The 14,318-nt window shown below is 47.3% G+C and overlaps 1 protein-coding gene across 1 annotated transcript in view; it reads right to left on the bottom strand.

Annotated features, from left to right (window-relative positions):
- NECTIN1 (nectin cell adhesion molecule 1) overlaps positions 1-14,318 on the bottom strand; it is a 484,094-nt gene that overhangs the window by 90,434 nt on the left and 379,342 nt on the right. Inside the window, exon 8 of the mRNA XM_078682171.1 lies at positions 11,903-12,013. Coding sequence (XP_078538297.1) covers positions 11,903-12,013 — 111 coding nt within the window. The remainder of the gene's footprint in view (positions 1-11,902; positions 12,014-14,318) is intronic.

Genomic DNA, 14,318 nt, shown 5'->3' with positions numbered 1-14,318 from the left:
TAGCCAGAATATCCCAGACTAACTGTTCGGGAGGATAGACCCGAAACTGCGAAGTGTCCAGAACCGCTCCGATGAAGAGGAGCTTCTGAGAGGGAGTCAGGTGTGACTTCGGCATGTTGATGGAGAACCGCAGCTAATGCAGGGGGTCGGCTGTAGTCTGGAGGGGGGAGACGACATACTGGTGCGAGCCTGCCTTCAACAGTCATCGAGATAGGGGAAGACTGGAACCCCTGATCTGCGCAGATGAACTGCGACCACCGCCATCACTTTCCTGGATGCCCGAGGGGTGCTGGTAAGGCCAAAGAGGAGCACGGTAAACTAGAAGTGCTCGTGGGCTACCGTGAACCGTAGGTAACGCCGGTGGGCTGGCAGAACTCGGATGTGAAAGTAAGCGTCCTGCAAGTCCAACGCTGCCACCCAGTCTCCAGGGTCAAGGGCAGACAGGACCTGAGCCAGCGTCAACATTTTGAAATCCTCCTTCCGGAGGAAGCGCTTTGACGTCTCTGAGAGCCAAGATAGGATGCAGGCCTTTGTCCTTCTAGGGCACCAGAAAGTAATGGGAATAGCAATCACGCCCTACTTCTGGGACAGGAACTCGCTCGATGGCACCCTTGGCCAAGAGTGTCAAAACGTCCTGTTGGAGAAGGGCCAGATGATCCTCCGACATGCGATGGTACTGAGGTGGCATGGATGGAGGGGTAGTCGCGAAGGGGAGGTAGTAGCCCCTTTGGACCATTTGCAAAACTCACCTTTCTGACGTAATGGTGCACCAGTGGGGGAGGTGATGGCGAATCCTGCTGCCCACTGGCGATTGGTGGCCCTGGAAGGTCAGACTAGGAGGGTTTGGAGGCTGCTGCCAAGGGGGCTGTTGTGGACCGGCCCGCCCGCTGGCCCCCAGAAGCATGGTAGTGGTCCCCACATCCCCGGACGTGCAGGGGCTCAACAGCTTGCGCTGGCCTGTGGCTCTGGGCGGGACGTGGTGGGGCACCCCTTCCGTAGCCATGAAAGGGGAGAAAAGCAGACTGCGCAGGGCGGGTGGTGGAGAGGCCCAAGGACCTGGCCATAGCCCGAGAGTCCTTAAAGCGCTCTAGCGCGCTGTCTACTTTGTCACCGAATAGGCAAAGGCCATCAAAGGGCATGCCCCTAAGGGCAGATTGGACATCACTGGAAAAACCTCAACCAGGTATAGCGTCGAACCGCTACCGAAGTGGAAATCGTCCTGCCTAGTGAGTCTGCGGTATCCAGCCCAAAGCAGATGGTAAACTTCGCTGTGTCTCTCCCTTCGGCAACTGCTCGAGAGAGTATGGCCCGGGCCTCCTCCGGGCCCTGAGGCAGCACTTGTGCAACCATATCCCACATGGAGGGGGTGTAACGGCCAACAGACATGCGGTGTTTACCGACTGCAGTCCCAAGCTGGAGGAAGAAAACATCTTCTTCCCAAGATGGTCCAGCTTTTTGGATTCTCTATCAGGTGGAACGGTAGGGAATTCGCTCCTGGAGGTGGAGGCTTGGACCACCAAGCTCTCAGGGTGGGGTCTTGGGAGAGGAAAATGGGGTCGCCCTGGGCCGGGTGGTGGTGTCGGGCAATCATCCTGTCCAAAGGAGCCCCTGTGTTGGGCCTGGACCAGGTGCCCAAAAGAATGTCCGTGAGGGCTTCATTAAACGGTAGCAGGGGCTCCGAAGAGCTTGCTGCCGGTTGAAGCACCTCTGTCAGGAGAGTCCTGACTACCACAGTAGGTAGCTCGAGGTGGAGAGCCTTGGCCGCCCTACGCAACACCACTGCGTATGATGCTCCCTCCTCCGTAGCCACGGTAGGAGGAGACAACATGCCAAGGTCTGGTAAGGTATCCAGATCACTGGCTTTCCCCAGTTCCTCTCTCCAGTCTGGTTCATAACCTAGCTAGTCAGTTAATGGGTCCCCAAACCCCTCCCAGTCCTCCTCACCCTCCTCTGGCTGCCAATCTGGTTTTAAAGAGCCAGGGTAGAACAGGGGCACAAAAGTACCTGTCGGCGCCAGATCCTCCAGCTACGTGTTTACCTCAAGGTGGAGGCTGAGGTCGACGTCGGCTGGGGACACAGCCGATGCCTGCTGCGGATGTGGTGCTGGTGGAGTCGGCGCCAGTGGAGGTGTTACAAGATAAACCGGTGTCGATCCATATCCAGGCCTGGATTCAAGGGGACCCTGCGGTGCCAAAGCTAGAGCCGCCTGCGTTGAAGGCCCAGGGCCCCCAGCCGAGTCCGCAGGCTGCCTAAAGATGGCATGCATCTCTTCGTAAAAAGCTCGATGTAGGGAAGAGGTTTCTCCGGGTCCCGGGAAGGGACGGAAGCTCGGAGCCGACCCTTGGACCTCCGCACGCAGAGCCATGGGAGAGGCACCACCCGCATCCCTCGTTGCGACGGCTGACCCCAAGTGCCAAGACTTGGAAGAAGAATGATGATTGCTCTACTACCGGTCCCTCGACCTCCTACGCGACCGGGACCTTGAGCGGTGCGGAGTCGACTGCCGGGCCTCGAGAAGCTCTCTGAACCGCTCCCGCAAAGACTTCGGATTCATGGTCCAGCATTCTGGCAAGACTTGGGGTCGTGGTCAAGCCCCAGGCAGAAGAGGCAGATGCGGTGTGGATCCTTCACTGACATCAGACGGTTACAGGAACCACAAGCCTTGAAGCTGGGCATCCCTCGTGCACCAGGAGTCGATGGACTAAAAAACTATGTCGACAAAAGTCGAGAAAAAGTCAGTCAAACTCTCCAGATCTGCGCTAGCTGGCGCAAAAAAAGAAAGAACTGATGTCAGCGCATGAGGGAAGCGTCTATGTAGCTACCATGACGTCATCCCGGCGACCACGACACCCACAACGAACGCGGAGTCCACCGATGCCACCTTTCGACACGCAGGGGTACTGCTGATGAAAAACTTTCTGGATCCAGTCTGGCGTCTGGGGGTAATTCTGAGGTAAGGAATCTATAACTAACTGTTTCTTTCAGATTGGACCCACAAACAATGTTGTCCCCTGAACTTGGGTCGATTACATTTCTCACCTTTATTCATAAGTTTCGACAATAAATCACAGCAGCCCTATGATGCTATTATATTGCCAGGCATTTTTTGATATTTCAGATTTGTTCGATTCTCTCTCAGTCATTGCACACAGAAGGGCACCAGGGCCAGCTGGTGTTCTGACTGACGTTTTTTTTTAAATAATATTCATTTTTGGGCCAGTTACATTTTAATAGTTGCAAACTCATTTGCTGCAGGGGTAGGAATTCCCAAATTGTGGAAAGGCACAGTCGTTATACCTATTCACAAAATAGTCATTAGGTCTCTCCCCAATAAATATAGGCCGATTAGCTTAATCGACTGCATACAAAAAGTATTTTTCCGATGTCTATTGGCTAAAATTCAAGACTAGAGGACTGATGAAGATATCCTTAGCCCGTACCAAGTGGGCTTTCGGTCTAAGATCTCTACTATTGACCAGGTGTTTAGTTTTCTTTTGATGCATTGACGAAATGTTATCATCACCAAGTGTTCCTTATATGTTTTGTTTTTGGATCTGAGATTTGCTTTTGATTTGGCTCCATGCTCTACACTCTGGCAGGTCCTGTGCAATATGAAAATGCTGCCCGTTCTCTTGTTCTTGGTAAAACGCTTCCACAAGGGAAATTAGCACAAGTTAGTTGGGGGAATCAAGTGAATGACAACATTTAAGTTTTGCGTGGCGTACGCCAGGACTGTGTTTAGGACTCTACTTTGTTTTCATTGTTTATAAACAATATTCATTCCTTTTCAGGAACAGTTCATACCGATGCCCCTTTGCTGGCTGGATCTAAAACTCCCATTCTACCTTTTGCGTTTGACACCCTGTTGATCTCAAAGACCCCAAGTGGGTTACAGAAACTTCTCCATAGTTTTGGGGAGTTCTGTTTTGCTCAGGCTTTGAGATCAACACAAACAAAACCAAGCTGATGTAATTCAATCCACATAGATCATTCAAGAAACACATTGTGTTGGGGGTGCTAACCTCAAGATGGTGGCTTGTTTTGCCTATCTAGGTATCATGTTTTCTAAAAATATGTCTTCGAAACCTCACCTTGATAAAGCTGTTATGAAGCTAAAGCAAACAACTGGTGCTCTTTATAAAGAGTATTCCTCTTCATACACTAGACAAATCTCTCCAGCACTACTTATTATGTGCCAAAGCATTGGCTTCTGCTCTATATGGTGCAAAACTGTGGGCTTTTTCCAATTTAGACCCACGTACAATCACGGAGAACAAATTAATCTAGCATCTCTCACCCCCACCACTCCTTAACACCAGCTTCGCTATGATATGGGCATGAAAATCTTTGTGGGCAAAGCCCGGCTATGCCTTTTATTGTTTTGTAGGTGGTTGTGGACTACACTTGAGCTAGCCCACTATATACTAGCAATCCAGGACACAATGGAGGCAGACCAATTCTATAGAGTGACATGGCTCTTAGATATTAAAAGAAAATCAATCTCCTCGGTCTGTTAGAATTCTGGGACCATCCCGCTTCTGCATCTTTCTTATCTAAGAAAGCATTGAAGTCACTATATTGGGAAACTGTAGCAGCGAATGACTATAGGGATGCTGTTTCCTGATTTTTTTTCCCCATCAAGGCTGTGAGTACATATTAGCCATTATGGGATATAGTCACAGCTCCTTTAAATCGTAAGTTATATTTTCAGTTTTGTGTGGGCACCTTAACGTTGAGTTCTTTTACTGCAAGGTGATCGACTGGGTCCACAGAAGTTTGTCCAGCCTGCACAGCCTCGTAGGAGAGTGTTGCCCATGTTTTCTTTGTGTGTTCAATCTATGCTTGCCCACCCAGCTTTTGGCTTGCCCCTACACCTCGGTGTGCGTAATTACCTTGTGGCCCTTTGAATTTTGAGATCAGACCCCCGCCCTTCACTTGTTGCCTCAGTGGCTAAATTTCTGGTTGCAATGTGGAAACTTCACAAAATTATCTGCTAATGTATGTATTATCATGCTGGCTATTTTACTACACTGTAAATATTAGAAGTTTTACTTTTTATGGATATGTATTGTGTCGTTTCATGTTGCATGTACAGTTTTATTGATTTTATTATGTTTTTATATCTGTGTCTTTGTGCTTTTATGGCCCTTGCGACAGAAATACAGCTATTTGAATTGAATAATTATGTAGTAACTCCTGTTTTCATATATAATGCAATTCAGCTCTCATTATGAGCAACAGGATTAGTTGTGCCATGTGCTGGAGCTCCTGTTCCTACACGTATCCGAATTAGGTATTTTGTGATAAAAATTGACAGGTCAAACCTCCCAAGATTTTTTTGGGGGAAATTCTTGGTATTTACTGGAACATATGGATTTTGATGCAACAGCCACCAATATTTTCATATTATTCCCCAAAAATGTGTAATTTGGCTGCATTTATCGCACCCGATACATTCGGAGTCGGCGGAGTCGGATTTTATCAAGTGTAATAATATCACCCCAATGCTCAGGCGTGTGTATTCAAACCTGCGACGTTCCACCCGGGTGCAAAGCGGCTTCCATAATGTAGTGACACGGCAATGCCTGGAGTCCTCCAGTTATTATTTATTATGAGTTATCTTTTTATTATTATTATTGATCACTGGCAACTGTTATCAATGATGTCATTTTTTATTACACAGTATTTATCATTTATAGCCTCCATGCTTCACAGCAATATAAAAATATCAATAAGAATATATTGTAAGGTAGTTTTACAACTTCAGAACTATTCAAAATGCTGTGATATAAGACCCTACTGTTATCGATAGCAACCGTCATTTTATACGCTTTGATGAAAGCATAATGATTTAGGACAGGTGAGATCCATAACCTGAAGTCTCCTCACAAACATTAGCAAGTGCATTAATAAGTGACGCTATCTGACAGCCGATGACATGTAATGATGTAGGGCACTTGATTGAGGTGGTGTTAGGAGGCATGGTACAGCACAAGTGCAGTGTTGCAGCTTGCGTTCAGCTCCTGGCAAAAGACAACTCTGATTCCACCTATCATTTCACCAGCATTCATCTGACCCTTGGAAGTCAATGCTTTTCCTGCAGTGCTTAATTTGAGCCTGTGGTTTCCGTTGCACAGCACTGGTACTTAATTGTCAACACCGCACTTAGGACAGTCTGCCACATGGTGGGCCTGCTGCTCATCTAATTTAGAGATGAGCAGAGCAACAGTTGTTTATGAATAAATATACATAAAAAAAATTACTAATACCTGCCTTCACAGCCATTCCTTTAGCTTGGGGACCTGGAATAATCTGAACCGTCGCACTTGCAGGCGAGCGAGATGGTTAGTAGTTGTCTGGCAGCAATGACAGGGGCGATGGGTGGGGAAAGCTGCAGTGGCCTCATAGTCAGGGCCCTGGCACTTAATATTTTACAAATCAAATTAAGCAATGTAAATTTCCTATTTGGCCAGTAACTCGCTTTAAATGGCTGGGACCAGAGACAAGTATGTCACACTGCTCCCTCTAGAGGACAGGAGATGCAGTTCAACGGATGAGTACTGTGCTGGGCACTCAGGAGACACAACAGCAAATCCTGGCTTCCTCGCTTGAATCTAGGGACATATTTTCACATCTGATGAAAGCATTCTCCATACCTGTTAGTATGTGAGTTACTTCAAAGTAGGTTGACCCTAAAAACGTAACATTGTTTAAAAAGATGAAAATGTAACACCTTTGACTAAAAAACCTTGAAAGCTTCACCATCTAAAAAACATCTGTGCCTGAAGCTCCGTTTGACAGCATTAGATACTCTCAAGGTCCACCATAGACCCTGGTTAATTTAACTTTTTCTCTCAAATCTATGCCCCTGAGGTCACTTTTCAACATTTTTAATTCTGGCTTTACGGTGCAGTCCTATACTATACCTATTATTACCAATGTTTCAAACATAGATAGAGCGGGCTTGGACCCCATCCAGATAAGTATATCTCTCGAACCTCATACTTCTGATTGCCTGGTGAAGCATTCTTCCTCCGGTGGAAGTTGCCTATACATATTGTGGTAGGTGTTATTCCTTTACTTACCCTTATAGTAGTATTTGTAAAGACAAGGATGGAATCTGCTGAGGTCAGCCATGTTGCCTGTTCCCATACATTTAATCCTGATGATTGTCTTGCTCACTGACCAATACTGAGACAGTCCCGGCGACACGCCTTTTGCAACTCGCTCAATGAACCAATGAGTTCCATTAACTATTTGTGTTATTCTTAGTACATAGGGACACTATATGAAGGAAGAGCAGGGTAGCACCTATATGTACCGTTGCATGTTTTCATTATAATATTGTCTCCACTACTGGACATACATGTGGATAGTCTTCTTGTATGAACCCCATTTAGTTTTACGTATTGGAAAGACATACTGAGTCTATGATTCTAAAAAGGTGCTTTATGATTGTTGTTTATACGCGATTCTGCACAATCTATCAACAAACTATTAACCTATCAATTGTTAGTTGGTAAAATTAAAAACGTATTAGGAGATAATTTTCGAGGGGGTGATTTCGACTGCCTAGAGGACTCCACAGGGTTTAATATAGCACTGACTTCCAGAATGGAGGACCTAGATAAGTAAATTAGTTGCCAAGAGTTTGAGTTTCCCTAATTTGTGGCCTCTCGAGCCTCAGGAGTAGACAGCTAATCACCTCTCCCTCCCTCTAAGAGTTGCTCAGTATGTAAAGTCGATCCAAGAAAGATCGGGCTTGATTACACTGCATGTGTTGCCTGTTAAGTCTATTGAAGTACATACTCAGTTGGACTTTTCAAGCATTTTATGAATAAATGGTTGGAATACTTCTGAATCCTCTGGCCTGGTGGTTCTTATGTTTGTGCCTAAATTCATCAAGGTGGGAAAAAATTCACCAAGTACTGCTCAGGAGCTGTATAACTCCTTCGGTGCTCATGACGAGTCCAGCTCGTCATTAGTCACAGTGGAGCTGTACTCATGACAAGCTGGGCTCGTCATAACGGCTGCGCGCCGCCCACGCGCAATTGATTCCCCGCCTGTGCGGACAAATTAATCAGTGGGCAGGGTTGTGACAAGCCCAGCTAGTTAAGAGCACAGCTCCACTGTGACTCATGATGAGCTGGGCTCGTCACGAGCACTGCGGCGCCCCCCCCCCCCCCCCACCCCCTGCATCGTGGGGGAATTACCCCCGCAGCGAAGGGGATAAACATCAAAATAATTAACTTTTCCAAAGGATGCAGAATCATGTAGGTCCATCCTGCTCACAAGCTCTTCACCAGGGGCACCCACCTACAAGACTGGGACACTACATGGATAAACATCTAAGGACCTTCTGCCACCCCCTGTCTACGCTGGGTGGGCACTCATTTCCTGTGATGTAAGATGTGATGCATTTTATGATACAGGGAATAGAACTGCTGCAGCAGCTACAGCTGCCCACTTTGGAACCGGGGAACCAGGTTTGAATGCTGGCCTCAGCTGAACATCCTGAGATTCTGGACAACTCACCTAATCTCCCCGAGCTATTAATCTGGTTCTCTTTCAAAGTGCTCCAATACCATCAGATCAAGTTTGCGCTATATACAACTATCAAATAATGTACCTCGGTGGAGGGAGCAGATTTAGCTACTTCAGAGAGTTTATAAGTGTACATGTGCCACCTTGGTGGGCTGGGGCGGCTTTATTGACTGCAGACAGGATGTCTGGTTAGGTGGCAGTTCTATGGAAGATAATGTTTTTAGCTACTGCAAAATGAGTACATTGTTAGGTATGTCTGCTGTAGGAAGAGAAAGTACAGTTAGTTTTAAAGAGTATTAGTGGCTTTGGGAGACAAGAGGTTCAACTGCTACAGAAGATGTGTATGGTCCATTGCTCTCTCTAAGGGGAAGAGAGGATTTGTCTACTGAAGAACTGAAGAAGGTGTGTATAGTTAGACGAGCCCTCTATGGGCAGGAAAGGTTTAGCTCCTGGACAAGGTGTGCCCTCTAAGGTATGCACGGTTGTCAGGAGGGGACGAAGAGATGGCATTATACAAAAGGCCTCACACTTTCCAAACCCTCACTAAATTTGCTTCAGCAAAAGTTATATATTTTTTAATTGAAGGTAAGCCTGACATATTTATTAGAAGATACATATTTCATGTCTCCACCACTAGAGGGCGTCCAACTCAATTGTTCTTCTTTTCGGGCGTTTATGTATTTTTTAATACTCGTAGACTGGTGGAGAGGTTTTAAGGCAGGGGCAAAGTGGGCTCTGGCCCAGGGTCCCAGCCTCTCAGGGGGCCCCCTGACAGAGCCTGGCCCGTTCTGCAGAGTCTTGCCCTGATGAACTTTAATAACTTAAATATATTGCTTTAAATATCGTTTTCCTTTCATTTATTTTTAGTGTGGGTGATGTGTGTGAGTCTATTGTAGACATTTTTTAGAGAAAGTGTTTTTTGGGTTTCATGCAGCAAACACGAAAAAGTTTCTTTTAGATCAAAACAGGACCTCAGATATGAGAAATGGGAGGGTGTCATGGAGATTACTTGCAGTAATATTAGTGAGCTGCTGCTGTGTTGAAATATTGAAAACACACATCAGTATCCCTGAAAATGAGATGCAAACTCATGTAGAATTTGGACGAGTGTGCCTGTGCACTGCCAAAGAGGAAAGGAAAGAGAGAATATTGGATCATAAATTCAAAGCAGTTCCTAGTAGAGGCCCACAAAATACGTTTGGCCCAGGGCCCCCCAAATCCTTACGATGTCCCTGTTCAGGCACCTCACAAAAAAGGAAGAAAAGGACCCCAGAGGGCCCAACATTTATTTTTTCCCCAGGCCTTGCACAACTGACAACCTGATGTGAAGGTGGAGGTTAGCTACTGCAGGTGTATGATGTTATGTATGCTTCAGTGGGATCAGGTGGTTACCTACAGCTGAAGGTGTATAATATTAGATGTGCCATCCAAGGGATCACGGGGCCACATACTGATTAACCCCCAGACATACCAAGTGGCACTGTAGAACACTCACCCTGAAATCCAGAGACTACTAAAACCATGGCTCTTTTGATCCAAGTAACTGCATGGTACGGCCACAAAATAAACTAAAACAGATAACAATAAGCGTAACTGTATCTGGTCTCAAACCTCTTCACAGCACAGCACGCCCTCGGCTGGGAGTCCATCGCTGAAGGCCTGTCGGGTTAAGCTATGCCCTAAGTTGAGTAAAGGAAATTCTGACTCCATAATGTCCATAATGTTGTGTTGTGGGCCCTGGGCCCACATGCTAGAGAAATGATGACACAGGCACAGTGGATGTACTACTGGAACTGGCCACGAGAACTTGCACCCGGGCTCTTTTTTTGGCTGGGTCACCTGATCGGTGATGCCTGTGTTGGATGGGTGTGGGGTGGGTGCATGGGGCAGCCCTTGGGGAAGAGGCTGGCAGAAATACTAGAGTGTGTCCAGCAGGACACACCACATAAGGTGTACATGTCCTTGCATTTCCTCTGTTAGGGGTTCCCTGCTTGCTTCAGAAGGCATGCATGCGTTATCTGTTGCCCAAGACACGTGTACGTCTGTCAGTAAGGGGGGCCCTCGGCTGGGAGTCCATCACTGCAGGAGTGAGTGATTCAGAACTGCCTCCTAAGGGAGATGAGGTCCAGCTGCTGTGCCAGATGAGCTCCCTGCTGATTGGAGGTTCCAAAACAGCAGATCCTTTGTATGCGCCAGGTGTGGGGCCCGCGAGAAAGGAAAATCAGCTCCTGAATCTGCAGGATGTATGCATCCAATGCATGCCCTGGGAAGTGCTTTAGGTCAATATCCGTAACATTTGTATCCAGGGGAGAAGTTTAGGCTATGCTGAAGGTAAATATCCATCAGGTGGTGCTCTGCGTTGAGGTTTGAGAGACATTTAAGTGTCTGTGCGTCAGGGTGTCTTAAGGCGAGGTTTCCGCAGTGCTAATGATGTATCCATCCAGGGCACAAGTCCTAAAAAACGAAGTGGGGGACTAGCCAACTTAGGCAGGATGCAAGTAACATCATGGCGCGAACAATCATAGCGCATGACGTAACGACACGTGACATTGCACATGGCATCACAGGAAGTAACTTCTGATATTACAACCACACACACCAGGACCAATTAAGCATATTTCTGTGGGACCCAACTTCTTGGCAGGGTGGATGGCATCACCCCAGTGAAAATAGTGGGTGGGCGCCATGTGCCCGCGTGTACCCCTGACTTGTGCCCTGTATCGCTCTTTCAGATCTGTGCCCAGAGGTGAGGTTACAGCTACTCTGAAATTGTATGTGTCATACGAGTGTGCTGAGGCGAGGTTCCAGCCATGCTGTAATCTAGGCCCAGAAGCGGGGATCAGTGACGTTTATGTGTGTTACTCAGGGCTCGAGTCGGGGTACTATGCCGGTGGACGGCATCCCCCCACTTATTTTACCGGGTGCTCGACACATTCACTCTTTGGCCTCTCTGGGGCGAGATCGGAGCCCATTCAGAACACAGCTCACGCGCTGGCTTCTCTGATGCAATCGCATATAGGGGGTGAGCGAGGGGAGGCAATGAGTCTTTTGCAAAGCCACCTTTAGTGACGTCACATCCTGTCATGACGTCAGCGTCCCCCCACTTCTTTTTTTGGGACTTATGCCCTGGTGTTACTGGTGTGCCCAATTCGCATTCTACAGGGTTTTTTGAGTCACAGAAATGCCATGGGGTTTGTATGTGTATGGGGAGGTGGGGAGGTGGGAAGGCTCAAATATACTTAAATTGTATATGCCAGCTGTGTGCCCTGATGAAATGTGCCCATCTCAAGATGGAGTCTATCCGATCTGTGCATGAGTTGTGTGATTGGGTTCCTGCCGGGACCTCTTTGAGCCTCACCTGTTTCTCGGAGTAATCCGGCGAGTCATACGCGGACAGGTCGTAGTAGGGAGTCTGGAGAGGCAGCTTCTTCATGTCCTCGTCTTGCTTCATGTTCTCCAGGTGCACCACCTGAGGGGAGTACAAGGATCCAAGGTGAACTGAGAGACGCTGCAGTGGCAGAGACTCACCAGGAGGGGGAGGAAGATCCCCCTCAGCAGGGAGGAAGAATGTCTGAGGAGTCAGAGACAGCAAGCATTGTGTATGTAAGAGCTATTTAGCAACCATTGTGAGAGACAGGTGGGGAGGGGCGGGCGAGTGCCGCGAGACATCGCTTGAATGTGAAACATGTTGGGGGGGGGGGGGTGGGTGTTAAGGTAGATGGGTAGAGATGGTAAAGTGGAGATAGATGAAGCGAGTGTGGACAAAGCAGAAGCAAAGGACTGTGCCTAGCACATTCACAGCACTTGTCAACAACACTTCTATAGATGAATAGAACAGATTAACAAAACAGGCAATTCTCAGCTTTTCCTCCTGCATTCCAATAACACAGCACCAGCATCTATCTAAAATCTACTGTACTCTTATCGCAAAGGTATAAACACATCTTACATTGCTGTTGTATTCCGACTGGTACATTTTTGACACTTCTCTTCTGCAGTGCTAAAACATGAATTGGATATTAAGCATTTTGCAGGTATCTACTTGACTATATCTGTTACATCGTTTTTTCAGACGTACAAACCAGAAATGGAAAAGTTTGCAGACCTTACAAACAAAGTACTTTACAAAGAATTTGGCAAAACATTACTGAGGGGAAGACGTCTCTGAAAATCTATTTTTGCAAAATAACTCTCTCACTACAAATTCATTTTTGCTATTGTTTTGATGCAAAACATAATTTTCAAGGTTTTTTCTGCAATTTAAAATTTACAACTTAGGGGCCGATTAGGATGGCGGTGAATCCGCATCCTCCGGGCCGGCGGAAGCCACCGACGGCCTGGAGGATGTGGATTTACCGCCGCAGCCACAGAAAACACCCACCGCCAGATTAGGATGGCGGTGGGATTGCGGTGGGAACAGCGGCGGACAGCAGGTCCGTCCGCCGCTGATCCGCGGGGTGTGGAGGGCTATTTGGTGGCGGTGTCTGCAAGACACTGTCAGCCAAATTATGATGTGAGTTGAAACATGCTTGGAAAAGCATGTGGTCTTTTGTGTTTGGGGGCCTGTTGCGGGCCCCCAGGGTGTCGGGGGGTGGGGGGTGCACATGGGGAGTACCTATGGTACCCCCAGCATTTACATGCACAAAGCGGCATGCACCGCGCGGTGCCTGCCGCTTTGTGCATGTAAATGTAAGGCATGCATTTTTTAACTTTGCAGCGGGTGCTGCTTCAAGCAGCACCCGCCGCAAGGTTAAAGATACGGGATGTGACCGCCAGGGTGGCGGTCACATCCTAATAGCACCGGAGAGACCGCCGCTGCCCCTGCGGACGGTCCCTCCACCTTGGGGGTGGCGGACGGACGCAGGTCCGTCCGCCATCCTAATAGGCCCCCTAATACGGTTAAGAAGACAATGAAGAAATGTTAAAAATTTGAGAAAGAAGAGCTTTTTTGCAGTTCAAGACTTCTCACCTTGGCCGGGTAGCCCTAGCAGGTAAAACAGTTGTAGGTTTAGCACATATAAATATCGTCAGAAATATACAAACTGCATTGGATGACATTACATTGCAGCAATTATAAGGTGGTCCTTATGCCTGATGGGAAAGTAAAGCTTCCAGTGTGTATTGAGATCCTGGCCACCTTCTTCAGAGTGCTGTGTGGTGCAAGGTGTTGATTGCAGATTCACCTATTCAGGAGTGTGGAACGAGGTGCATGATGTTTGGAGGCAGGCCATCAACATGGTATAGCTTCATCACAGCGCCAACACATAAGGTGTTAGTGAAATAGTGTAAGGCTATAAATATATATATATATATATATATATATATATATATATATATATATTACCTACTGGCGGTCGCCAGTAGGTATATATAGTTAGGATTTTTTCTCTATGGGATTTTTGAAAATTCTATGTCTAATAACTTTGGCGTTTGTGGACGGAATTGGCTGAAATTTTCAGGAAAATGGCACATTTTGTTTCTGAGCAGCCCCTGAAAATTGGGGGGGGTTCGTCCAGGGGGGGTCAAGAAAAAAGGGGGGTCCCAAAACGTGTTTTTAACATTGAGTTTTCCATAGGGCGGTTGGCCTCACTTTTAGCCCGAACGGCTGAATGGATTTGCACGAAACTTGGCAAAATTGTAGGGACTGGTAGCCCGATGTGCCTTTTGTAGGTCTCAATATATGTGCTCCAGTGGATTTTGAGAAATTAACGTTTAAAAAAAGATATATATCTGTAACAGCGGACCGGGCAGCGCTCCAGTTCGCGTACTTTTCG

This window comes from Lissotriton helveticus, chromosome 3_1, assembly GCF_964261635.1.
Source record: "Lissotriton helveticus chromosome 3_1, aLisHel1.1, whole genome shotgun sequence".
Classification (NCBI taxonomy): Eukaryota; Metazoa; Chordata; class Amphibia; order Caudata; family Salamandridae; genus Lissotriton; species Lissotriton helveticus.
Note: the sequence above shows the minus strand (reverse complement) of the source record. Positions and strands in the feature narration are given on the sequence as shown.